The sequence below is a fragment of the Vigna angularis genome, chromosome 6 (genome assembly GCF_016808095.1).
Source record: "Vigna angularis cultivar LongXiaoDou No.4 chromosome 6, ASM1680809v1, whole genome shotgun sequence".
Lineage (NCBI taxonomy): Eukaryota > Viridiplantae > Streptophyta > Magnoliopsida > Fabales > Fabaceae > Vigna > Vigna angularis.
Window position 1 is genome coordinate 33,843,545 of NC_068975.1, and position 25,793 is coordinate 33,869,337.

The following is a 25,793-nucleotide window of genomic DNA, read 5'->3' on the forward strand; positions in this document are numbered from 1 at the left end:
GCGAAGTGTCCGTTAAGTGTTAGTATAATTAGATATATGGTTTTTAGGTTGCTGTGTTCTCTAGGTTTATCTTGGTGTGTGTTGTAGTTGTATAACTCGTAGTGTGTGATTTGGCTCCCACGTTAGTTATTCTTTTTCTTGTTGTCTTATGATCAAGGCGCTGAGTTAGGTTCACAATGATGGGTTGACGTTTTATCCTTGTGTCTTGAATACCCTAAAGTGCTTTCCTGCAAAATGACTGATTTGAACGTTGCATTGTTTTGTTCTTTCTGTTTGTCTTCCAAGAATATCCGTCCCCCCATATCAGTTGTTTTATATAAACTTTAAGTTGTACTTTTTTTATGTATGACTTCAATATTCATTTTATACATGATTGAGAATTTAATAAAAAGATTAATATTAACCTATCTGATAAAAGAAAATAGGCTTAATTACCTACTTAATCCCCATGTTAAGAGGTGAATTGCTGTTTAATATCCGGTTTTAAAAGTGTAGACACTAGGTCCCAAAGTTGTGAAAATTGTATCAATTGAGTCCCTTCCGTTAAGTGGATAATAACGGAGTTAACTTTCGTCTCACGTGACAAAAGAATCTGCGTTTTTTATTCTCTAACCTTCAACTAGGTCTTGGTCTTGGCCTCCAAGATCAGTCACAAGAAACATGCATGAAGAGCCATGAACGAAGGCAAAGACAAAGACAAAGCCAGAAAAGGAAGGATTCCGATGAATGTTTTGATTTTCACCGTCGTGCTTCTCCTCCGAGTGCAGTGTCTTCGTTTCTCAACTCATCAAGCATCATCAAGAGAGAGCGAGATGAGTTGGCCGGAGAAGAAATTGAGTTAGAGGTAGAGAAGCAAACGGAAGTGAACGGAAGTGAACTGTGAGATACTGAAGCAAACGGAAGTGAACTGTGAGATACTGAAAAAATGCTGTGAAAGTCTAACAGAAGAGAACAAGATGCTGCAAAAAGAGTTGGAAGAGCTTAAGTCGATGAAAACAGCATTGCAGGGACCCCTTTTTATGCAGCTTCCAGTGCCAACCCTTACAATATGCCCTTCCTGTCAGAGAATTTCCGGTGGCAGCGCCGCCACCACCAACAGTGCCTCCTCTCCTACCACCACCACCTTGCTTGTGGGACCAAGAGCTTGCTGCTAGGCTGGCATTTCATCCAGATCCACAACGAAGGCTGTGAAATATCAGAACGTTAGTTAAAAAGAGATAGAATAGAAAACGCATTGGGGTCAAAGGTAAAGGAAAAGAGAGAAAAAGTTGGAGAGATTTCAGGAGAAGACAGAAGAGAGAGAATAAAAAACGCAGATTTCTTTGACACGTGAGACGAAAGTTAACTCCGTTATTATCCAGAAGGGACTCAATTATACAATTTTCATAACTTTGGGACCTAATGTCTACACTTTTAAAACCGGGTACTAAACAGCAATTCACCTCTTAACATGGGGACTAAGCAGGTAATTAAGCCAAAAAAATATAACAAATGGAAAAACATAAGTTAATAGAATTAGGTTAGTTGCAACAAAATCCAAATTTCTCTCTATTTAGTTGGGTTAATAAATTGTTCTTCCCTTTTTGTTTTCTTTTTCAAAATTCAATACAAGATATTTGGAATGTGGACACCCATAATCAGAAGGTTCATACCAAAAGCGCATTTTTATCCGTTACAAACACATAATTTATTACAGTTTACATTGCGTATGAATTAAGCTTTTACCATATTTTTGTGCGTAAAACTAGGGAGAGACTCCAAGCAGAAAACTATATTCCACGGGAGAAACCAAAAGTATTTACATAAGTCAAAATGGCTAAAGAAAAAATTAAGATTAAACATCAAGTTTTTAACTCTTAGAAGTAACCTATTTGTACACTACTAAATACAAATAAAAACAAAATAAAGGTGACAGAGAAAAATATTCTCGTACTCTTCTGGAGAGACCTCTGCAGAAAGCAGAGAACTACTCCAGTGAGTGGAAAGGGAAGGTCATATGCATGTGCGAGGAGCATTCTTGCTTAATCTGGCTGTTGATGATAAAAATTTCAAGGCCTAAACATCTGGAGCAACCACTGCTAATTGGTAAGTGCGTATCCAAGTTGTTGACAGGGGTAGCTAACTATTGTCAGTTGAACAATGATCCTCAATATTACTGCTAGTGTGAGTATTACCACCAGATGCTGAGCTGAATGTATGAGACGATGAACCACTCAAACTCTGCTTTGATCGATGTTGATGGAGGTCCCTTAAGGATTTGAACCTTAAATCCTCACTGTAGGTACTTGGTTCTGGAATTGCATCAGGAATATCTAATTCTCCTTCAAACATATTCACCACCTCAGACATCGTAGGCCTAAGAGATACAGAAGCATTTGTGCACAGGAGAGCAATTCTGACCACCTTTTCTAATTCCGTTTCATTAAGGTCTGGCCCCAACCTTTCGTCAACAATCCCCACTAATTTCTTAGCTTGATTTAACTGACATGCCTGCAAATACCAATTATTGTTATCTTAGAAGGATTAAGTAACTTTAAACAAGTAATGGCAAGAAGAATGATGGGTTTATAATTGAAAAAAATACAGCTAGGTGCTTTGAGCATACCCAATCAAGAAGACAAGCACTTCCATCGTCTGGTAGATAATTGTTATTGCTTTTCCCACTAACAATTTCTAATGCTACAACTCCAAAACTGTAAACATCGGCCTTGTAACTAAGATGGCCCCATAATGCATATTCTGGTGCCATATATCCTCTACGACAAAAAAAAATGGAAAAGCAAATTTTAGGTACTGGCAAATAATATTCAGAGATTTATGTATGATTAGTGCGAAGGCAACCTACATAGTCCCAGCAACTCGGGTGCTGATATGGGTTTTCTCTGTTTCATCAAGCCTAGCCAAGCCAAAGTCAGATATTTTTGGATTCAAATCCCCATCGAGTAACACATTAGAAGCCTTGATATCTCTGTGCACTATCTTGAATCTTGACTCATCATGGAGAAATGCTAGACCTTTCGCTATGCCAATGCAAATCCTAAACCTTGTGGGCCAATCCAATTTAAGCTGTTGGTTCTCACTACCTACAGAGATCATGGGGCCTTACAAACATATTGCTGAAATCCCCTTTAGAGGGATTGTAGGCGAAATAATTTAGGCATAGAGAAATATATGTAAATATCAGATTTTTTATTCATACAGAGCTTCTCACATGACCACATATATGATCAAGAAATTGATGGACAAGTAATGACTAACCAAATAAAGCTCGGGCCAGGCTGTTATTTTCCATGTACTCATATACTAGCAAAAGTTGTTCCCCTTCAGCACAGTATCCATGAAGCTTTACGAGGTTGGGGTGTTGCACACAAGATATCAACCCTATTTCATTTATGAATTCCCGATTTCCCTGCCGTGATTTTGATGACAATTGCTTGACCGCTATAAAAGTACCATCTACCAATTGACCCTGCATTGTCGCATCCCGGTTACCAGAAACCTAGTGTACCAGGCATAAACAGAAAATTCCATTCAAATAAAGTAAAATTATTTGGAAGTTGTCTAAAAACCTTGTATACGGGACCAAAACCGCCTTCTCCTATCTTATTAGCAGAAGAGAAGTCATTGGTGGCAGCTCTGATATGCTCCAAGCTAAAATTACCTGCTTGAATATCTCCATCTTTTGCATCTGGCCATGTAAGTCATGCGAAATTTTTATTAGTCAGTAGTTATCTATATATCCTACTGTAAACAAAAGCCTCAAACTTATCAGTTCTGAATAATTAAAATAGTGATTGAAAGCAAAATAATTAGTTTGTGCAAACTTTTATTCTCACTCCCCTATGGATATTTCGTAGAATTCATCTTTCAATGTATAATACTTCACCTTCTTTCTTTCGCGGTTTCCCTCTGAAAAAGCCTTTCCACTTCCACCAAATGAGTCCAAATATAAAGAGCACTAAGCATACAGCACCGGCTACAATGGCAATGATTATCGAAACAGCAACTTTCTTTTGTCCATTTGAGCAAGTTCTAGAATCTGTTCAAAGAATAAGGTATCACACTGATATTTTACTCAGCACTACCCATCATATTCATAACATCACTTCGAAAAACAGAATGTCATTCCACTCATAAGATTGCTGTCAATACTAAAATGTGTAGCCTTCAACTAATATATGTAGAAATGATATTGAGAGTATAAGGAATGCTTACCTAAGAAGTGACAAGAAACAGACATTGCATTTGGTCTTTACTAAGAAGATAAAGAAAGCCATATGAAGAATGTTATTTAAGAAACAAAAAAGAGCGTACCAAATTTAAAAATGAAAGCAGAAGTACTATTTCACGATGCTCTTGTTCTCTAAGGGCATTCTTTTTTCAATAGTAACAGAGTAGTGTATTCTAGAAAAGTGATGTTAGACTTAGACACCGTAAACTGTGATGGTGACAGTGACACCCTTCTTCGAATTCAAATACAATAAATTTACACCCATGTTGCCATGGGGTAGTATTCACCTGAAACCACAGATATAGCTGATACAAGGGGGCCATAAACTCCAACATCAGGAATTCTAGTCGTTCCTTTTCCAGCCCAGTAGAATCTAATCTCCAAGATATTATTTGTGATGCTGATATTGGGTATGGGCAGTACCAGTGGTTTTTCAGTAACATTTGTTTCATTCTCTATATTAAAATTTTTGCGAGTGATTCTTCCCTGAGACAAAGTCAATGCATTAATTCATAATCTGGAAATTAAAATAAAATTCATTAGTTAAATCGGTTACCTGAACATAGATATCAAATATGCGCTTCCCAAGACTTTTATATGTTCTATCATTTGTAAACTGTATCTCTGCAAAGTGAAGGTTTACAGTATAGTTCCCATTTTGCATGCAGTTGTGGAAATAAGTAAGTGTAATTGGAGATACACGCGCCGTTTTATATAATTCTGGCAGATTTGAAGATGGAAGAGATACAATGTAGCGTACGTTCTGGGACTCAAAATCATCCATGAAGTCCCCAGTGCTACTAAATCCCCAGTGATCATCATCACTGTAGAAATACGTTGCAGTGCCACCCTGAACATCTCCGTCTCCGGCATAAAGCTTTTCTCCTCTATCATCTTTTACCCTTACATCCTTCCCACCACAGTTAACATATAAACAACTTGAAACTGAAAAATGCTTGAGAAATTAAAATAGTGTGAGAGGATTTTTTTGACAGTGAATAAGAAAATTTACAGTACAAAATTTCATATGCAATTCAACATAACTGTCATACAAAGCAAAGAGTTATTTTGTACTATGCATTTACTTTCATTTCAATGTTGCTACATATACACATATTTACACACAAATCACCTTACAATTTTCATCATTTGACTAAGCAACATTTCCACTCATGTACATTTTGATCCAACTATATATATACCGCTAGTATGAGGTGCACATCTAATTTGGAAGAATCTTTGGGCTTCATCCTTCTAATTCGAGGTAATTTTTATAAGGTCTTGCCTTTTCTGGCTTACCAGTTTAAAGGGGTGATGATATTCTAAATAATAGAGAATAATCTAGTCAAGTACAATAAGATTTTCTAATACAGAGGATGTTTAATATTTTTAAATGACGTAATTTAATATAACTTACACCGTGAACAGCTGAAATTCTTGGAGCAAGGAACATACTCCTCTCTGTCAATTGCAAAATAGAAATTCCTTAATAGTTTTCAAATACAAATTAACTAGTATGTACTGTACTTATAAAAAAGTTTGAATATCCTTTGACAAACCTTTTTCCATACATTCTCCTCCCTCAAAAGTTTTGTGGGACATTATAAAATACATTAAGTACTAAATTATGTATTAGAAAGACGGTGTGAATCCTGTATTGTTTGCATTTGCTAAGAAAATTTATAATAATTTATTACTATATCATTTTCTCATTAATTAAAGTAGAGGAAAATAATGATGTCAAAACAATAGTCAGGACTAGCACAGCACTTGTTTGGTCTGCATGCCAATTAAATTCTTGAAAATAAATTTTTCAATTAGGCTTCTTGTCTAATCAAAACTAGAGAAGCGGTCTTACAACTTATTCTTCAGAAGCGAGGTTCTGAACAAATTCAGATTCAAGTTCCTGCTAAGTGAAACAACAAGAAACAAATTTCAGTTTAGAAAAATATAAACTTGAAAAATATAAAGGAAATACTATTGAAAATGTTTTCACTGACATGCCATCCTGACAAGCAGGTTGCTCGTAGTCTTGCCAAGTAAAGTTGTTGTATGATAGATCACTGTGTCCAACACAATAAGAGAGCTTTTGTCAATAAACCATAAATTGAAGTCCAAATCTGTTTATAATTATGTACTCCCACTAAAAAAGTGAAATTTAAACCATTCAAGACCAATTACTGATAAAATATCTTCTAGTATTGAACACATTAAAATGCCATCATGGTTCCCACCTTCTTTCAATCTTTTCCAAAAAACTAGTATATAAAAGTAAGATCCTTCATAAGATCTCTATATTAGAGATGTTCTAAGCGTAGAAAGGAATATAAGTCGTATTGCCCTTTGTGTTCAACCAAAATTACACAGACTAAGTTCTTTTAAATAACTTTTGAGATTAGATGACTGAGTTTAGGTTCCTCTCTGTATGGGAGTGTTTTCCTTTCTACAAGCTCATATTAAGTAGATTTAGTAAATCATATCTAAATATAAGGTATGAAATACCTCTAGAATAAAGATGAACCAACTGGGTATTGTCTACATTCTGCAATTGCTTTTACTCAGGAAATAATTTCATCGTGATTTTTTTATGCCAAATCTATTATGCAGTGAACCACATACTCAATGACTAAGAAATCTATTGAGTTATACTAAACATTCCAAATCTACGAGAGTAAAACCTTAATTGCAGAAAATTAATATAGATAAAGAATTTTGAACCACAAGAAACTTACATGCTACTTCCATCCTTCAGGACTGAATTCGGTATATTGCCACTAAGCATATTACCTGTTAGGTAACTACCAGAAGCAATGCCAAACTGTTTAATTCATTGTGTCAATACTTGAACATAAAAACAAATATTCAGTTTCATTATTAAAAACTGCTACATTTCATGATTCTGGAATCATGAAAATTGGATTAGAAATATCTCACTTTAGTAGAAAATTTGCTTTCAAATGCAGAGATCTGTTATCTGCATAAGTTCTTCTCCCTTAGGTTTTAAGTCAAAATTATACATTAGAGTAAGATGCTTACATAAATCTTAGACGCCTTGCACTTATAATTGATGAAATTCCCCCAACGAGCATGTTAAAACTGACATCCCTATCATAAAATTTTGAAAATATAGAATTTAAATTTTAATGAGGCAATACTCTTTTACAAGAAACATGTAATCATACAATAATATAAGAAGCTTGTATTACAAGTTAAAACAAGTCAATAACAAGTATAGTGCCGATTCATAAATCTTAATACACCGGAGATTTATAACTTTTTTCCTGTGTCTCCTGACAAATAGATTTGTAGTTTATGTATTTAGAAAATAAATAACTCTGAACCTTTAACATATGATTAATCACAGAGACTTATACTAATATTTCCTGGCACAGTTACTCAACTTCGGATTCTAAAGCTGTAACAAAAAATACTCAGCTCATTCTCATATTGATATTTGCATTGTATTGCCTTTTTGCCTTACTATATTCAAGCTGGATTTAAATATGTATTGTTTAGAATTCAGTCAACAGAAAATCTTTTCTTTTGTCTTTTACCTTTTAATGTAGATGTACATATTGTTTATTATATATCTTTCTAACTCAAACCTTGGATTAGGATGCTAGACAGGGGTGGATGCGCATTATGGATTGTGGGAGCAATTGCTGCCACAAGAATTTATATTTTATTTGCTAACATATGAAAAAAGAAACTTTACCCCACATTATATGATAGGATTTAATATGACATGTTATGATGGGTAATAGGTGTGCAGGAGAGAGAAAACAGTTGAAGAATTAATTGTTCAGTTTAGGAATTAATTGTTGTTGGGTAGTTAGAAGTGGGCTGCCTTTATAAGAAGGCAAGGGGGAGTCTGGTAGAGGGGAGTTTTTGATATCAATTGTATAGACAGGAACCTTGATCCTGTGGAGGGGGATTATGCTCCCAGTTACTGGTTGTACATGACATTGGTTGATGTGAATACATATTTTCATTCTTTTCTTACCATTTGGGTGCTATTGTGTGAGTGTGTGCTGTGAGACAGTTAGGTTTCATACCCAGAAACCTAACAATTTGGTCCGACCTGCCGGATCAAAGTGGGGGTGAAGGATCAAGAAGCTGCTCCGCTTAGGAGGGGACTGCCAGATCAAGAAGGGATCAAGAAGGGATCAAGAAGTGATCAAGAAAGGGTGGAAGCATGGAAGGAAGAGACAATACCTTGGAGAGAAGGGTCAATGAACAGAAAATGGGGATGGCAGAATGGAGGAGAGATATCCAAGAAATAAAAGAAATGTTGCAGGAAATCAAGATTCACATAATGGGCTCAGAAAGAAGTGAGAAAGCTATCATGAGAGGAAAGAAAGATGGTTCAGAGGAAGATCTGGAGGAAGACAGGGGTAAAGGGCAGCAGAATTGGAGGCAGCGGGTAGAATTGCCCAGGTTTGAGGGGTTGGACCCGTTGGGATGGATCTCTCAAGTTGAGAAGTTTTTTGACACCCAAAATATCACAGAGAAGGAGAGGCTCAGGTTGGCTTACAACTGCATGGAGGGAGGCACAATTTATTGGTTCAGGGCCTGGAAAAATAAAACCAAGAACCTTTCTTGGAAAGGGCTGAAAGAGGCATTGATAATAGGGTTCAGAGAAAGAGATAGAGGTTTTGTTTTTGAAAAGTTAGGCCAAACTGCAAAAATCACAGAAGCTGCTGATGAGAAAGTTGTTGGTGTTGCTACCCAGGGAGTGGCAAAAGCTACTCTTTCTGGGAAGGAAAGAGAAAGAGATATCAGTGCAGAAGACAAAAACTGTGATGGAGGCATTGTTTGTGTTGCTGCCCAGGAAGTGGCAGAAGCTGCCGTTTCTAGGAGAGATAGTGGGGTAGGTTGTGATGTGTATGATAAAACAGTGAAGAAGGGGGAAGACAGAGGAAAGAAAGCAGAATATGGTGGGAACAGGGTGACTATGATGGCTGGAAATAAAGTAGAAGATGCAGCTGTCTTGAGTGGGGAAAAAATATGGTTGTCACAAACATATAAAACACTAGAAGACCAATGGCAGAGATATTTCTTTGCAGGGCTGCAATTTAACATTCAGAGGAAACAGTTAGCTCAACATGATGATGATGAAGGAATTGGATGGTCAGATCAACAAGTTCTTTCCTTTTTAGCTTCTAGGATGAACAAATTTGGGCAAGGAGAGGGCTTCGCCAGTACTGCTGCTATAAAAATACAAAAAAGGTTTTGGGGGTGGAAGAAGAGAAAAGAATTCTTGATCATTCATCAGAAAAGAGTTAAAATCCAGGCCCATGTAAGTGGTCACCAGGTCAGAAGGCAATATAGAAGAATCATAGGGTCCATGGGAATTCTGGAAAAAAAGCAACTCTTAAAGGAGTCAACAATTCTTTCATATAAACCACCACCCAAGCCTCCAGACCTGAATTGGAGGCAGCAGCCAGTGGGTTCCCTTCCTATGATGAAGATGAGCCATGGGAACAAGCATTACTGTACCAACCTTGAGGACAAGGTTGTTTTGCAGCAGGGTGTAATGATAGGATTTAATATGACATGTTATGATGGGTAATAGGTGTGCAGGAGAGAGAAAACAGTTGAAGAATTAATTGTTCAGTTTAGGAATTAATTGTTGTTGGGTAGTTAGAAGTGGGCTGCCTTTATAAGAAGGCAAGGGGGAGTCTGGTAGAGGGGAGTTTTTGATATCAATTGTATAGACAGGAACCTTGATCCTGTGGAGGGGGATTATGCTCCCAGTTACTGGTTGTACATGACATTGGTTGATGTGAATACATATTTTCATTCTTTTCTTACCATTTGGGTGCTATTGTGTGAGTGTGTGCTGTGAGACAGTTAGGTTTCATACCCAGAAACCTAACATTATAACTATGGTAAAAGTCAAACATAATACCTTGTTGAAACATTAAACCTAAAGTATTTTATTTTCGTGGAAATATTATAAATTATTATTGCCTACGCTTAGAAAAATTTCAAAATCTGCCATTGGTCCCAAAGAAAAACGGAATAAACATGTTATAGGTATACAATCTTCACACGCTTACTTACAAAGTCACCAAATTCTTCATTGTCCAGATGTATGAAGGTATAACACCAGATAAGTTACAGCTCCTTAGAATCCTTAAAACACAAAAATTCAGTTGCCTTAAACTTCAAACTACTGGTTGAAAGAATATATATTCCCATTTAAGAAACAAAACGTGACAAAATATTATCACTAGTAGACGTACAATATAGTCAAGTTTGCCATGTTTTCCAGATGAGGAAAGACCTGCGCAGGACTTTCTATGTCACTGATTCTTCTGTATAAGCATGGCTACCATGAGCTACAATACAGATATGATAGACAGAATGAAGCGTAAAATGTACTATGATTCGAGGTACTAAAAGAAAGATATACTCACAGCATAACTAAGTTCTTCAAGAGAGAGATATTTGATGGGAAGGGTCCCTCTAGTCCACTTGCATGCATTTCTCTTCACAGGTTTTACATTGGTAAGAGTATGAAGTTAGAAACAATACAAGATTTAACATTTAACAAAGAAAGGAAGTAGAATCTCACAGTCTCTGGAGATGTTGCCAGCTCTGTATGAAACTAGGTACTGTTCCAGTAAAATAGTTATCATTTATTCTACTGCAATGTGATAATGAATTGTATGCATGAGCTGCAGTGTATGTGTTACGTAGTTGGGTTATGATTAAGGAAAAGGAACAAAATCAAAGCTCACAAGTCTGTCAAATTTTGTAGCCCAGCAAGTGTAAGTGGTAAGTTCCCAGTCAATTGATTGGATGACAGAACCCTTCCGTGTTGAAATTGCAGAAAAAAAATCGTTAGAGAGAGAAAGTAAAAAAAGTAAAATCAAATAATCATACTAAAAAGTGAAAACAAAAAAAGGAATTGGGATGCCTTACAAGGTCTGCAAGTTGATTAGTCTCCCAAGCTCAGGTGGAACAGCACCAGAAAATTGGTTTGCTTCAAGCATTCTAATAGGAAACAAGACAAATGAAGAGGTTAGTAAGTTATACCTCATTCTGGAGGATTTCAATAAACCTGATAATATCTAGGATAAATATGAATGAATTAAATTAGAGCTTGGAACATACAGATATGTAAGAGTTGTAAAATTTTCTAGATGCTTTGGAATTTCCCCAGATAAGCGATTCACAAGAAGAGAACTGCAGACAGTTGTATGTAATATGTCAGTAATATAAAATAAGAATGATAGAGCGAAAAGTTTGCATTAGTTGGAAAATACTCAGACTCACATCGAAGCTAATTTCATTGAAGCCCATTCCTCTGGAATTGAACCGGTGAAACAATTGTAAGCAAAATCTCTGTCCATGGAGGAATTTTTTTTGGAAATATTAAGATAAAGGAGTCACTGAACTATAAAATGTTCATAACGGGAATAAACCAAATCAAGTTGTAAGAACCCATTACAATTTTTTTAACAAGAAACAACGATTAACTTATTTAAATTGGTCATACACATCTTGTAGAAAAGGTAGTTTGGCCAGTTGAGGTGGGAGTGTGCCAGGTAGACTAAGCCGCTTGAGAGTCCTAAACATACAAACATTGTTCATCAGGGCTAAAACAGAAATTTGAGACTACTTCTGGATTTAGATAACTGAATGTGGAAATTCAAGAGGTAAAACCGCGAAAACACGTAACCCAAGGAAAATAAACTAGTTTCGTAGTCATACATCTTCACAACATGACAGACAGTATTGTCTTCAAAACTGCAGTCACAACCAATGCTCCTCTCTGATTCAGCTGGTGGTTCTTGCGTTAGTCCAACCATTTCAATAATGCAGGAATCAGCATCAAATTTCCAATATGCCGATCCCATCGCACTCGCAATTTCTTTTAGGGCATCAACTAAATGGCAACATAAACATGTAACCATAAGCATTGTAGTTTTAAACAGCAGTAATTAGCACGTTAATCTAATATCAACTGGACAACTTCCCAACCAAAGGGAAATCCTGTTTCAATGTTCATATAATTAAGAAAATTAAAGTGGATAGATATAAATTATTAATCAAAACTTCACCCATAAATTATTCATTTTAAATCATGAGCAACTACGACAACAGGTTACTGAAATACGCTGAACTAGAACTTCAGCAGCTCCAATCCGTAGTGTTTCCACATCTGCAAAAATGAAACTAAAGATACCTTCTTCTTGAGGTAATTTTGATGCAGAAACTGTCAGCAATTGGAAGCAACTTAGAGCAATAAAAAGGAAGACAAAGAAACTGGCAACTCCCATGTTGCTCTAAGGGGTGAAAAAGAACGACCAGATTGGCTAAGCTAAACCTCTACTATTCAAGGCTCATTTTTTCTCACACTGCAGCTAACTTACGTGCAATAATTGAGTTGAAGGAACCTAACGGAGTAGGAGAATGGAGATAATGGATCTGAAGATGGAACAGTCGGAGTCAAAGACACTGTCACTATATTAATTGAGTGTTTGTACTTTTCAGATGATGCCTTGATTTGAATTGTTTTGCTAAACTTTATGAATTAAACAAGTTGATAATTCTATACTTCCTCCATTCTAAAGTATCCTTTACCAATGGTTTAAGAAAAACCATAGACATATATGTTTTAATACAATTTTATTAAATACTCACACTTTCAATAAATACTAAGAATAAAGTAATTGTGATGATTTAACAATTAATATATTAATTCATACCAGAAGTCACTAAAAAAAATTAATAATGTACTGTAAAAAAATATTTCTTTTGGAGTAAATTTTAAAAATTGAAAAAGTATGAGAATTTCGGACCCAGCTAGTACACTCAAATATGAATATGAAAATGGATCGCGATATTCTAACAACGTCAATTTGACAAAAATTTGACAACGCCACGTGTCAAGTTTTAATTGGTTGAATTTGAATGTTTTTTTTAATTTAAAATCTGATTTGGAATGGGTTGAAGTTTGGATTCCGAAACTGCCCTCTTCGTTTTCGAACTCTATCTTCTCTTCTTATCACTGTCTTCTCTCTCCATTTTAGGGATTTGAATTTCATTTCAACTTCTCTCTTCATAGCAGTGTTCTCCCTCCTCCATTTTTGCAGTTGTTTGTTCGTCACCATTGAAAGACCAAGTTAAGGTGTTTCTGGGTTGAGAAGTGAGTTCCTGCACCATTGACAAACAACTGATGTTGTTGTAATCGATTACAGGGAGCTGGTAATCGCTTACCAGTAGAAAATCTCCTTTTGTACCGAAAGTTGAAGAGTGCTACCCAGACGTAGCTTAAGCACTCTCCAGGAATATTTTGGATTCGTTATGACTATCTTTTGAAGGTTTTATGGATGGATCATTAATGGAACACTTCAAGTTGGAATACTTCAATATTAAACAAATATAAACGAAATAATGATGAGTAAGGTGAGTCATCCATGCAAAAAAAATAGAAAAGATCACTTATAGGGACACAAAAACGACTTTGGAGAGCAATGTTCATCTACCTGGGGAGTACAGTTGAAGTTTCTGTACAAATTACCCTTTTTCCTCTGGTAATCGATTACAAGACCCCTGTAATCGATTACCAGAGTTAAAAAGGTAATTTGTACAGAAACTTCAACTGTACTCCCCAGTTAGATAAACATTGCTCCCCATTCTCTATTTTTGTTGAATTTTTCCTTTTTTGAGATGGGTGAGTGAGTTCAATATTATTCGGTGTGCTCCCTGCACCAATAATGAGGTTAGGTCATTGATTTTTTCAAAGTAAAAATGTCCATTTAGGTGGTTCTCTCCAATTGAGGTGAGGTGCATAACCCATGCTGTCAACTTTGACCTTTATTGACTATTTTAATCATAACTTTTTCCACAAACCTCCAAATGATGTGATTCTTTTTTTATTAGAAAGTAGACTCAAAAATCTTTCCAATGACTACTAATTTATAATTTTTGGACACCTAAGTAGCTGCAGTTAATTCCTTAAAGTTAACGTTTTATATATTTCTACCACCTCTGATCTTTGCTGGTTGTTTTGCTCATAAATTTCTCCACCGAACTCCAAATGAGTTGATTCTTGTTTTGTTGGAAAGCTCTTTGAGTCTAGATTTAAACAAAACAAGAATCAAGTCATTTGGAGTTTGGTGAAGAAAGTTAAGAACAAAACAAGTAGCAAAGCTCAGAAAAACAGAGTTGGGGAGCAGTGTTCATCTACCTGGGAAGTACAGTTGAAGTTTTTGTAAACATTACCCTTTTTCCACTGGTAATCGATTACAAGACCCCTATAATCGATTACCAGAGGAAAAAGGGTAATTTGTACAGAAACTTCAACTGTACTCCCTAGCTAGATGAACATTATTCCCCATTCTCTATTTTTGTTGAATTTTTCATTTTTTGAGATGGGTGAGTGAGTTAAATGTTATTGGGTGTGCTCCCTGCACCAATAATGAGGTTAGGTCATTGATTTCTTCAAAAAAAATGTCCATTTAGGTGGTTTTCTCCAACTGAGGTGAGGTGCGTGATTATTGTTTGTTCGTCATCATTGACACAGGGCTGATGTTGTTGTAATCGATTACAGGGAGCTGGTAATCGATTACCAGTGGAAAAATCCCCTTGTGTACCAAAAGTTGAGGAGTGCTACCCAGACATGGCCGAAGCACTCCCCAACAGTCCTGACGACTGTGTTTTCAAGGTTTTGTGGATTGATCCCCCCTGTTGGTCATGGTTTAAGGCGTCCACAACAAGCAATTTCAACTTTGGTGAGTCCTATGTAGATGGAAGACCCACGAAGGGTGTTTATAGGTTGAGAGGTAAGGTTCTGCACCATTGACACAGGAATGATGCACTTGTAATCGATTACATGGACCCTGTAATCGATTACTAGTGGAAAAATCCCCTTTTGTACCAAAACTTAAGGAGTGCTACCCAGACATGGCTGAAGCACTCCCCAGCAGTCCTGACAACTGTGTTTTCAAGTTTTTATGGATTGATCCCCCCTGTTGGCCATGGTTTAAGGTGTCCATAACAAGAAATTTCAAGTTTGGTCAATCCTATGTGGATGGAAGACCAAGTAAAGGTGTTTCTAGGTCGAGAGGTGAGGTCATGCACCCTTCAAACAGGAATGATGCACTTGTAACCAAAGAGGAAGGAACAATGCACCTAAGCGACGAAGGAACAACGGTGCCAGCGGAAAAAACGAGAGCTTTGGAGAAATGGCGCACAGAAAGCACTTCAATGGCGTAGAGAGAGAGAGAGACGACTTCCTCCAAAGACACTGGTGGACCCAAGCGACGGACGAACATCGGTGGACAAAGACACCACTTCAATGACGGAGAGAGTTTCAAAGGAAGGAACTTCAATGACGGAGATAGTGTTTTGAAGGATCTTTCGGTGAAGGGGGAGAGAAAGTTTCGAAAAGGGGGAGAGAAAGTTTCAAAAAGGAGGAAAGAGACTTTCGCAGGGTTAGGTTTCAGAAATTAAAAAGCGCCAAAAAGTTTCTGAAAATTATTCCAAAAATGCCCTCCAAAACAAAATGAATCTTTAAAAAAAATTTAATAAAAATAACCAATAACAGTGAGACACGTATTGTTGTCAAATTATTGTAAAAAATCTGTTGTTGAAGAAACGTTTTCCTGTGAAAATAGACATTAAAGTCGGTAAACGAAATCCACGTCCCGTACCAGAATATGAGGCGTTTAGAATTGGTGAACGAAAATCAATAGATAATTGTAGTAGGTGATAAAAGTTATAACATGGTATTTTAATATATTAAAATTTATTACTATGTATTATTGACATATACTGTTTAATAAACATATTTGAATAAATATAACTTTTGTTTGAGGTGTTGTGGTCCCTAACTACTTATGTCACCGCAACAGTGTTAATTTAAGAAAAGAAAATGAAATGAATAAGTTTAAGGTATAATTGTTAATGTCACCAAGAACACTTGCAAGGAAGTGGAAAAAAATAAGCAATAGTTCAAAAAACGAGTTTGAACACCAAGTTTCATATTCAACGAATCTCGTTAATTATGAAGCAATGCCAAATATTCATGGTTTTAGGGGTTGAAAAACTAAATATTCAAGTAGGGATCTTTCCTCTGAAAGTTCATATTAATAGATGGTGAGAAGATACTAGATTTTTCAACTCTAAAATGCAGTTGTTTTGGGATATGGTATTCAATTCAATGTGCAAAAGAGCGGGGTTATCGTGTGGTTCAGAATTGTTCACATTTTAAATTTAATTCCTGAGTCTTAATATATTGAACATCAATGAAAATATTTACAATGGTACTCATAGCACGGAATTTAGAAAGATTACAAAATTTAAACGAGTTTATTGGTCCTATGAACATGAGAAAGTATGTATTTAAAATATTATGTTTATTTATAAGATTTTTTATTCTATATATAAAAATTAATAATATCCATAAATATAATAATTTCTTATTTATATGTTAAATTATAATAATAATAATAATATAATATTTTACTAGATTAATCATATTTTGTTAATATATGATATTAAAATATAATTAAATTAATCAGTAAATATTTTGTTAATATATGATAATTACATCAACAAATATCTTTTATAATTAAAAAAATATACATTATTTTTTATTAACATAATATTACTGTAAATATTATAATATAATCAAATATATTATAATATTATTATAATCATTTTTCAGCAATTTAGTATAATATTTGTCTTTATTAACATAATTATAGGTTATTTTTTGTATTTATTTTTTTATGTCACTTTAATATTTAAACACCATATGATCAATGCAAATAAGACAATTCAATACTTTTTTTTTTATATTGGTATCAAGGCTTTTAATCCACAACCACAACAATTATGTCATCCACTGCCAGCTAAAACAATGTCCTTCAATCTATAATCTCTATACATATTATCCATTATATGCTAGGAAAAATAGTATGTCTTAACCAATTTATTGTTGCAAATATTACTATAATCAAGCCATTTTAGGACGACAGATAAATTCTATGTCAATTAATATTACAACTTGTTTCATTGTGAAAGATCTAAACAGTTTTGGAATGAAGCTCAAAGCCTTGTTGGTTGCACACCAGATCCAAAATCATTTATCTTAAATATGAATTTCACACCACACGAAAAGGAGACATGAAGTTGGAACAATATCTTGACAAGATGAAAAACCTGATAAGTTAAAGCTAGTAGGTTCACAATTTTCTAACTCTGATTTAGTGATTCAGACACTAATTGGTTTGGATTTTCATTACAATTCGATAGTTATCAAATTGTCTGATCAAATTAACATTAGTTGGGTTGAATTGCAAACCCAATTGTTAACCTTTGAAAGTTGATTAGATCAACTGAATAATTTCAGCAACCTCAATCTGAATGCCTACAAACTTTACTACTTGAGTTCAAAGACAACAAATTTAGATCCTAAAATGATTGGAGAGGTTTTAATTTCAGATAAGAGATGATAGAGAAAAAGATAGATGTCTAAACCAATATAACATGTAAGAAGAATGTTAATATAGTTATTACTTTTTGAATAATTGTAATAGTAAACTATATGTTTTTTTTATATGCTAGTTCTATCAAACCTGTAATATTTTATTTAGTAGATTATTTTATTAAATGGATGTTATATTAAATTTCATAAATTAATAAAACTATTAAAATGAATTAACGAAAATATAAGACAAAATATATAATATCATTGTGTTCTTTTTTTATATTATTATATATATATATATATTAAACTTTTAAAATGAACCATTAAATATAATTTTTATACAAAATTAATACAGACTTAATTAGTGTAATGATTTATTAGGTAATATCAATTTAAATTTTACATATAAAATAAGAAGAATATTCATAATAAAAATATCTATATAATAACTTAATATAAATATGTTTTATTGTTAATAGTCTTTTATATCATTATTATTAGTTTTAAAAGATATTGTTTTAAAAAAATAATTAATACCATAAAAATATTAAATGGCAAAAAAATTGAAACACTTATTAACATAGTTAACATTGATAAGTAGATAAAATAAATAAAAATTAAAAAATAAAATAAATAAATGAAAAATAAAATAATTTCTATATAAATATGACAATAAAATAAATATAAAAAAACTTAAAAATATCAAATAACTAAAAATATAACTTTTTAAGACAATTATAACAAAATAGAATAGATATTAAAATAAATTTTCAGGTATTTTTTTCTTATATTATAATAAATAACAAATTTTAAAAAAATTAAAAAATCCGACGTGACTCTTCTGTAAACAAAAATGATGTTGTTACATTAAAATTTTTAAAATAGAACCAAATTAATTGATATAAAAAAAACAATTTGAGATTTTCATGACGAATCACATCACTTAAACTGTTTTTTAATAGATGAGAAAACTGTGAAAAAAATAAATTTAAGTCTATATAGATAAAATTAATGCATTATATTCGTCATTGAAATATTTCAAGAAAAAAATTGTTTTTTCTTGAGAAAACATTGAAATAGTTCAATCACCATTCTTTAGTTCATTGGTTCAAGTTCCAGTCAAGCGAATTCAGTGAATTCAAAACTCAAATCCGAATCAAAATTTGGAAGTGAGATTCGCGATGGAGAGGCTTCAGCGAATGTTCGCGGGTGCAGGTGGAGCGCTAGGTCACCCTCCCCCAGATTCCCCAACTCTCGATTCCTCCGAGCAGGTCTACATCTCCTCTCTCGCGCTCCTCAAAATGCTCAAGCACGGTAGGTAAAGCTGTAAAGTTTGCTTTTTAACCAATCAAGTCAAGGGATGCCCGATTTCAAAATTAGGGTTTTCGTGTTTTTGTAATTACAGGGAGGGCCGGGGTTCCCATGGAGGTGATGGGTTTGATGCTGGGAGAGTTCGTGGACGAGTACACCGTTCGTGTCGTTGATGTCTTCGCAATGCCGCAGAGTGGCACTGGTGTTAGTGTTGAAGCCGTTGATCATGTTTTTCAGACTAATATGCTTGATATGCTCAAGCAAACTGGACGGTAGTTTATTTTATTTTATTTTTGTAATACTTCTGTTGGGTTTGGTTTATGAATTCACTGGTGGTGGTTTTTTGTGTTGCAGACCAGAGATGGTTGTCGGCTGGTACCATTCGCATCCTGGTTTTGGCTGTTGGCTCTCTGGTGTTGACATCAATACGCAACAGGTTCAGCTCCATTTCTTTCTTGAATATGTTCTTCGGTTGGTTCTTTTATTTCCTTATATTGTTTTTGCATCTACCTTTCAATTCAAAGGATCTGTGTGGTGGATGATTTTAGTATGCTTCGATTTTAATGATTTTTTCTAGTTTTTCAAATCATGGACTAGACTAGGATGCTGTACTTTTGTGGAGGATCGCAAGGTTTAAGTGGATCCCGTGGTTTAAATACATTTCACGTTGTTGTTGTTTTTTTTGTTCACTACAATCCTACCTTTTTGTTCAAAATTCTTGAATTCTTAAGAAGAATTCAAGAATTGCATTGAATGTCCAATAGTGAAGAGAACAACATACCATACGCTCCAACTTGGTTAAGTCACTTTACTAACCCTCGAATTATGGCTACTATATTAACCTAATTATCAATCTTATTAAAATTGCTAATGTGGCTTTGATGTTTGCTGGTTTGATTAATTAAGTTGATGCCTAGTTTCTCTTAGAAGATGATGACATATGAACTATTCTCTGGGTTAGCATAGCAGAAAGAGTACTATAAAATGAGTCTGAATACTTCGCGGAGTGAATTATATAACATTTAAATGATGAACCAAAATTTCTACTTAGATATGTTTTCAGGGTTGATATTGCTATTACTCTTATTTTCAAGAGATCTGGGATTCGTTAATAAAACATCATTTGATTTTGATGTTCGTTAAAAACCAACTTTTGTTTGTTAGTATGAAGTTTGCTTTGATTTCATATTAAAGGTTTCATAAGCTATCAGTGGAAGCAAACCATTTTTTTTGCTTATTGAAAACGGTGTCATGATATGCATTTCCAAGTGCCAACTGTTGTCTACTTAAATTTAAGTCGTAAGTAGTTGAAATTTCCAGCCAGGCCAGCCATTACAGTATTAGCAGTAGCCATTATTTTTTTGTTCTTTAGTATGGTGCTGCTGATTAGTATGAGTAACTTGCTCTTCTATGTTATTTTATACAGAGTTTTGAGGCTTTGAATCAGCGTGCAGTGGCTGTGGTTGTAGATCCAATACAAAGTGTTAAAGGCAAAGTGGTGATTGATGCTTTTCGATTGATCAATCCACAGACTATGATGCTTGGTCAAGAACCAAGGCAGACAACATCCAATCTGGGACATCTGAATAAACCATCCATTCAAGTGTGTTACCAAAGCACTTTTGTTATGTGTATACTGTTTTTTTTTTCTTTCTTTTGGAAGCACTTGTTCTGCTTTTTTTTAACTGTTACTGACCTATCTTTATTGCCACTATTTAGGCATTGATCCATGGGTTGAACCGGCATTACTACTCCATAGCCATTAACTACAGGAAAAATGAACTTGAAGAGAAGATGTTGCTTAATCTCCACAAGAAGAAATGGACTGATGGTTTGACACTTAGACATTTTGATACACATTCCAAAACTAATGAACAGACTGTACAGGTAATTTAATGTTTTAAACTGTAAGGTAGATTGGTACTCATCTGATTACTCATAATAAAATCCCTGCATATATTCTGTTTGTCCTATTTTTAAGATTTAAATTAATATCTTTAGCAGAATAAATACTGATAACAAATTAAATTGCGTGCAGGAAATGCTGAGCTTAGCTATCAAATATAACAAGGCTGTTCAAGAGGAAGATGAGCTGCCTCCAGAAAAGCTTGCAATAGCTAATGTGGGAAGACAGGATGCAAAGAAGCACCTTGAAGAGCACGTCTCAAATTTGATGTCTTCCAACATCGTTCAAACTCTCGGAATGATGCTTGATACTGTTGTCTTCTAGAGTTGTTATTTTGGACCTTCTGGTTTCTCTAGCATGGTAAGGATGCAAATTGAGTTGTTAAAATTCCTGTGTCCTAATTCTTCTCAAACTATATTTGAAGACACTAGACAGATATATTCTTTGGACGAGCTGAAAAGGTCAAGAAAGTAAAACTCAGCACGTAGTTTGTGTGGGTGTCTCCCTAAGTATTACTTACTGGGTATCCTTTAATGTTTATTGCTGGATTTGTCTTCTATAAAATTGTGTGTCAAAACAAAAATTTCAATTATGTTTTAAAATACCATAAGAAACAATTAACATTACGCAAACATATATTGAAATATCAATTTTATTTGTGTAGTCTATAAATGCAAGGTCTGCATTAAGCTCCACATATCGACAATGCGATTACATGCAGTATTATTTTAGCTCTGCTATAATGCTGGTCGTACAGCTATTGTAGAGGGGTTTTGTAGCCACGTTGTGGCACTTTCTTTAAAGTAGCCAATATGAGATCGATGTAGAGTGGAAATTGAGCCAAGGCAAAAAGTGTCACCGGCAGGCATGTCACGGCATAGACAGGGAATGCAACTGATTTGAGTTTGCCCTCTAGGATAAAGAAATGACCAACACAGAAACAGACCATTATAGAGGTAATGGACATGAACAACGATGTCAAACCCAGGATAAGCTTCCTGGGAAGAATTTTACCGAAATCACGCTCTTGATACCGAGATGTGAGTATTGAGAGGAAAATCACCATTGAGGTGACAGAACAGCATAGAGCAATGAGAGATGAGATGGCAAAGACTTTAAACTCTGGTCTGTATCCAAGAGTTGGGGTCCCTATGTCATCTTTAAAGTCACCGGGGACAGTGGTGGAAGTGGAAAATGCCACCGTGGCTATCAGTGCTGCTACCACGGAACAGGATTCCGAGGTTTTTTTTAGCCATTCTCCACCACTCTTGAGAAGGTCCCTGTGAGTCTCGCTGAAAATATCCCTTGGTGTCTTGTTTTTTCTGTTGTACCGTCTAAAGAAATGCGGTTGCATCGTTTCCTTGACAAACTATATCACATCATCAATGACTAAAAAATGTAAATCATTTTACAGGGGTAATAATTGGATTCAAATTGAAGCACCCTATAATATGACGAGGACTTGTTACGTAAAATAATTGAATGACATTTTAGTTGCATGCATTTATGTAATAAGAATTTAATTAATATAGAATAAGTTAAAAAAAAAGTCGTATCTTGGTGATAGATTTATAAAATTAGTATGAGTAAGTTTAAATAAAACCTTTTTAAAAAACCATAAATCTCAACCATAGCATTGAATAAACTCTTTTAAGCGCTCTTAATCCATCTTTTCAGCTAATTACGTAAACAGCACCTTTGATTATTATATTTGTAGTGAATGCGATTTGTAGTATTAAAATTTAACTCAACCTCCTTTCTCATCTTAGATATTTTATTTCACCGTTATCTGTGCATTATTCCGATCTCTGTTATCACATAAAAGTGTGTGCCCTATGAGTTTACAAATTAAAAGCAAGTTAATGTTTTTGATCTATTTTGACTGGTTAAAAAGCCTAATGATATGTAAACTTACCAGGTACCACTTGATTTCCCAATGCATTTGCAGGGCTTCGCCAGGAAAGAGCCAAGGTTTATAGTCTCCAAGCTTGGCTGCCAAATGCAAAGCACTGTTTCCTTCGTTATCCACACTCCCGAATATACTCTCCTTCAGATTTTTCTTCTTGAGCAATAAGTCATATAAGTAGGTTTGCCTGTTCTCCACTGCCAATAACACTATATTTTTCTTATTCGCATCCATATCATGAACAGCTACAGGAAACGACTCCATGATTTTCTCTACCATTTCTGTCACTCCGTTCTTTGCAGCTATTAATATCGGTGTCTCACGCACCTTTTCTTCCATGTTAATCTTCTCGTTCCCTGCACATAAAAGTAAACCTCAATACCCAACACTAATTTATACACGCGTCGATTATGTGAAAAATTAAAAAAGTAAATACAAGCTGATGCAGAACGAAACGCACAGAAATAGTGTTATACCATTCTTTTGTTGCTTGTCTTCGGTGTTACGGTCCCAAGTAACATTACCCCACTCATCAAAACAATAAGGGTTTGTGTGGTGATCTTTATTCTCCAATTTTTGCTCGGGTACGCTGCCATCGTCAGCATACTCATACGTGGAAGCTTTTGCCAGAAGAACATCTACTATTTGAGCGGACCACACGTGTTTTTCCTTCCTTCTAGTTATCCTCTTTATGTTTGCTGACCCTTTTGTAGTTTCATAATAACAAATATTTTCACTTTATAATAAAACCAAAGAATCAAAATTGCATATTAATCATAAGAGACAAAGATATTCAATTGAACACACACATATGTGGGAGAGAGAAACAAGATGAGAGTGACAAGAGTACTGCTCACAATTAAATTTAGAAGAATGAAACCAAGTGAGATTGAGAGGAATATGTACTGGACAGGTCAAAATATGAATAAGATCTAAATAAGCTTTTTAACCTGAATGTTAGAGGAATCCATATTACTTATTAGACAACAGTATGTACGAATTAATGATAAATCAAAATTAAAATAGCCAACTCAAAATCTTAATATACGAACTACATTCATAATCCCTTAACTTCCAATTATGAAAAATCCAATACTTTGGACTTAAGCTATAAATGTTTTTCTTAGTATTATCTGCTCCTCCTTTACCCAAAACATATAAAAGGCAACATAGAAACAAAGAACCTCACTCGAGTATAGAAATGGATTTTTGGTACAAAAGCATTAATGCCTATTTTGATTAGTTTTATTTTCAACTAAAAAAAGTAATCGTGTTAGTAAAAAGTCTTTTTCCCCAAAAGTCACCCAAATGCCTCCACTCAAATTAAAGTCTGTGTATAAAAAATATATCAGGAATCTAGTTAAGCTCAAACTTGCAAAATTTAGAAGAGGTATGGTGAGATATGCAAAAATAAATACACAACTCTAAAGCTAAATATGTTAATGAAGGCATACCTGTTCCAAAGATAACCGACATGATCACAAATACAATCTTGAACAAATCTACACATCTTTGGTAATTGGGGGGAAATAATGGATGTTGCCAATCGCTGGTTTCAGACCCTAAACAAATAATATTGAGGTTAATGAAATCTCTGCTAACTCGTATCTCTGAATTTGTATTTCTTAAATTTACTTATAAAATAAAGCTTTTCTTTTTGCGTACAAATTTGATGCGTGGAAAGCAAAAGTATGAGAATTTTAGAAACAATTTAGTCCTCACCTGGAGATTTTGTTTCCGCTTCATTATTTGTAGCAGTCTTTTTCGATGCTTCGAGGTCTCTTTCTGTTCCACCATGCGGCAAAATTTTACGTAGAAAATGTGTCAAGGGCGTGGTCACTGGATACATGACAAACGAATCAAATCACGATTACAGTAGGAACTTGTGGTTGTTAAATGATGTTTATTAAGGCAAAAAGGGATTCGTTTATACTTCTTACATACCAACTTTTACCACCGTCAAAAGATCCGTACATGTCTCGAAATTTTTCGGATAACTGAAATTTTCTTCTTCAGTTATTGGAAGTTGGTCCTCAGTAGGGTGTGGTTCTGGTTCTGTGAGTTTCTTCACGATTATAGCTTCCAAATAAACAACACATACATTAATATTATCAGTAATAACGTCGTATATATATGTATAAAGTGAAATTTGGTATTAATATCTCACCCTTATAAACAATTCTTTCAAACCGTCCCAAGTGGCAACCACTCTTGAAAACAGAAGGCTTGTTTGCCAGGAGATGAAGAGGAGTTAACCCACTCTCGTTCACTAAGTTTACAAGATCTCCGTATAAATGAATTATTTGGAATGCCAAATCTGTCAAATTAATTAGTCATCAGCTAAAATTAATTATCAGATCGGAAAGTTCAATTTATTAGATTAAAAGAAAGTTTAGAAGGACTTACCAAAATAATCTCCGGCAATGGCAGAATGAAGAATTGTGTCACCATCATATCTTCTACAGTAGCTGTAGCGGTCGGTGTTGTCAGAGGTATATCGATAATGAAGGAAAAGGAAAGCTTCTTTTCTGCCATGGAGAGCAGCCAGAAAGAGAGGTGTCTCGCCATCAACATTGCGCATACTCAGCAACGAAGCCTCATCTGAAGCAATGTACTCACACATTTTCCTGCTCCCGATCGAAGCCGCAAAGTGCAAGGCCGTGTTGTCTCTCTCGTTCTTGATTCTCAGTGCCTCACGTTCACCCTTTTCCTTGTCACGAATAAGCGCCACCAGTTTTTTCACGATGTCGCATTGGCGGTCGTTGACGGCGACATGCAATGCAGTGTCACCTGTCCTCGTTATTTTTGCTGTTTGAGCCTTCTTGTCCTTCTCGTACGTTGCCACCACTTCCGTCCACTCACCGTGCATGCAAAGTTTGAACAACCGCTTGCTTGTTTCTTCTATGTCCTCACTCGCTATACCATCTCCCTTTTCCGCCATTATCACATCACCCATTGATACTTTCTCACCTTCTCAAATCTAAACCAC

At 34.9% G+C, this 25,793-nt stretch overlaps 3 protein-coding genes across 8 annotated transcripts; 1 reads left to right on the forward strand and 2 right to left on the reverse strand.

Annotated features, from left to right (window-relative positions):
- Positions 1–1,752: 1,752 nt before the first annotated feature.
- On the reverse strand, positions 1,753–12,722 carry LOC108343162 (probable LRR receptor-like serine/threonine-protein kinase RFK1). 4 transcript variants are annotated; one of them, XM_017581263.2, is made up of 24 exons: positions 12,429–12,722; positions 11,954–12,128; positions 11,739–11,810; positions 11,516–11,584; positions 11,354–11,425; positions 11,162–11,233; positions 10,978–11,049; positions 10,812–10,883; positions 10,654–10,725; positions 10,480–10,551; positions 10,298–10,369; positions 7,268–7,336; positions 6,964–7,029; positions 6,232–6,294; positions 6,090–6,137; positions 5,649–5,692; positions 4,788–5,176; positions 4,519–4,717; positions 3,887–4,039; positions 3,570–3,688; positions 3,259–3,469; positions 2,846–3,083; positions 2,606–2,756; positions 1,753–2,490 (listed from the first exon to the last, which is right to left on the reverse strand). In XM_017581263.2, the coding sequence occupies exons 1-24, from the start codon at positions 12,520–12,522 to the stop codon at positions 2,119–2,121; spliced, it is 3,036 nt and encodes a 1,011-aa protein (XP_017436752.1). In that variant the 5' UTR covers positions 12,523–12,722; the 3' UTR covers positions 1,753–2,118. The 4 variants fall into 4 exon arrangements, with proteins under 4 accessions (XP_017436752.1, XP_017436751.1, XP_052735137.1 ...); XM_017581262.2 differs by having other exon boundaries at positions 6,090–6,140; XM_052879177.1 differs by lacking the exons at positions 10,298–10,369; positions 10,480–10,551 and having other exon boundaries at positions 6,090–6,140.
- A 5,991-nt stretch (positions 12,723–18,713) lies between these two features.
- LOC108343302 (26S proteasome non-ATPase regulatory subunit 14 homolog) lies at positions 18,714–23,142 on the forward strand. 2 transcript variants are annotated; one of them, XM_017581498.2, is made up of 7 exons: positions 18,714–18,995; positions 19,087–19,264; positions 19,347–19,428; positions 20,419–20,595; positions 20,712–20,879; positions 21,031–21,258; positions 22,847–23,142. In XM_017581498.2, the coding sequence occupies exons 1-6, from the start codon at positions 18,863–18,865 to the stop codon at positions 21,220–21,222; spliced, it is 930 nt and encodes a 309-aa protein (XP_017436987.1). In that variant the 5' UTR covers positions 18,714–18,862; the 3' UTR covers positions 21,223–21,258; positions 22,847–23,142. The 2 variants fall into 2 exon arrangements, with proteins under 2 accessions (XP_017436987.1, XP_017436986.1); XM_017581497.2 differs by having other exon boundaries at positions 18,727–18,995; positions 22,817–23,142.
- On the reverse strand, positions 21,048–25,782 carry LOC108343301 (uncharacterized). 2 transcript variants are annotated; one of them, XM_017581495.2, is made up of 8 exons: positions 25,211–25,782; positions 24,972–25,121; positions 24,749–24,883; positions 24,527–24,643; positions 24,259–24,366; positions 23,281–23,508; positions 22,814–23,160; positions 21,048–22,267 (listed from the first exon to the last, which is right to left on the reverse strand). In XM_017581495.2, exons 1-8 carry the CDS (start codon positions 25,758–25,760, stop codon positions 21,656–21,658), a joined length of 2,247 nt encoding a protein of 748 aa, XP_017436984.1. In that variant the 5' UTR covers positions 25,761–25,782; the 3' UTR covers positions 21,048–21,655. The 2 variants fall into 2 exon arrangements, with proteins under 2 accessions (XP_017436984.1, XP_052735139.1); XM_052879179.1 differs by lacking the exon at positions 21,048–22,267 and adding an exon at positions 22,274–22,731.
- Between the last annotated feature and the right edge of the window lie 11 nt (positions 25,783–25,793).

Excerpts from the sequence above, each read along its gene's own strand:
- LOC108343162 (XM_017581262.2), bottom strand. The coding sequence starts at position 12,522 with ATGGGAGTTGCCAGTTTCTTTGTCTTCCTTTTTATTGCTCTAAGTTGC. Across the intron at positions 4,718-4,787 it reads TATTTGATATCTATGTTCAG|GGAAGAATCACTCGCAAAAA; the intron begins GTAACCGATTTA and ends ACTTTGTCTCAG. Across the intron at positions 4,040-4,518 it reads AGCTATATCTGTGGTTTCAG|ATTCTAGAACTTGCTCAAAT; the intron begins GTGAATACTACC and ends TTCTTTGAACAG.
- LOC108343301 (XM_017581495.2), bottom strand. The coding sequence starts at position 25,760 with ATGGGTGATGTGATAATGGCGGAAAAGGGAGATGGTATAGCGAGTGAG. Across the intron at positions 24,884-24,971 it reads TGAAAGAATTGTTTATAAGG|CTATAATCGTGAAGAAACTC; the intron begins GTGAGATATTAA and ends TTTATTTGGAAG. Across the intron at positions 23,509-24,258 it reads GTCGGTTATCTTTGGAACAG|GGTCAGCAAACATAAAGAGG; the intron begins GTATGCCTTCAT and ends AAACTACAAAAG.
- LOC108343302 (XM_017581498.2), top strand. The coding sequence starts at position 18,863 with ATGGAGAGGCTTCAGCGAATGTTCGCGGGTGCAGGTGGAGCGCTAGGT. Across the intron at positions 20,596-20,711 it reads TGAATAAACCATCCATTCAA|GCATTGATCCATGGGTTGAA; the intron begins GTGTGTTACCAA and ends GCCACTATTTAG. Across the intron at positions 20,880-21,030 it reads CTAATGAACAGACTGTACAG|GAAATGCTGAGCTTAGCTAT; the intron begins GTAATTTAATGT and ends AATTGCGTGCAG.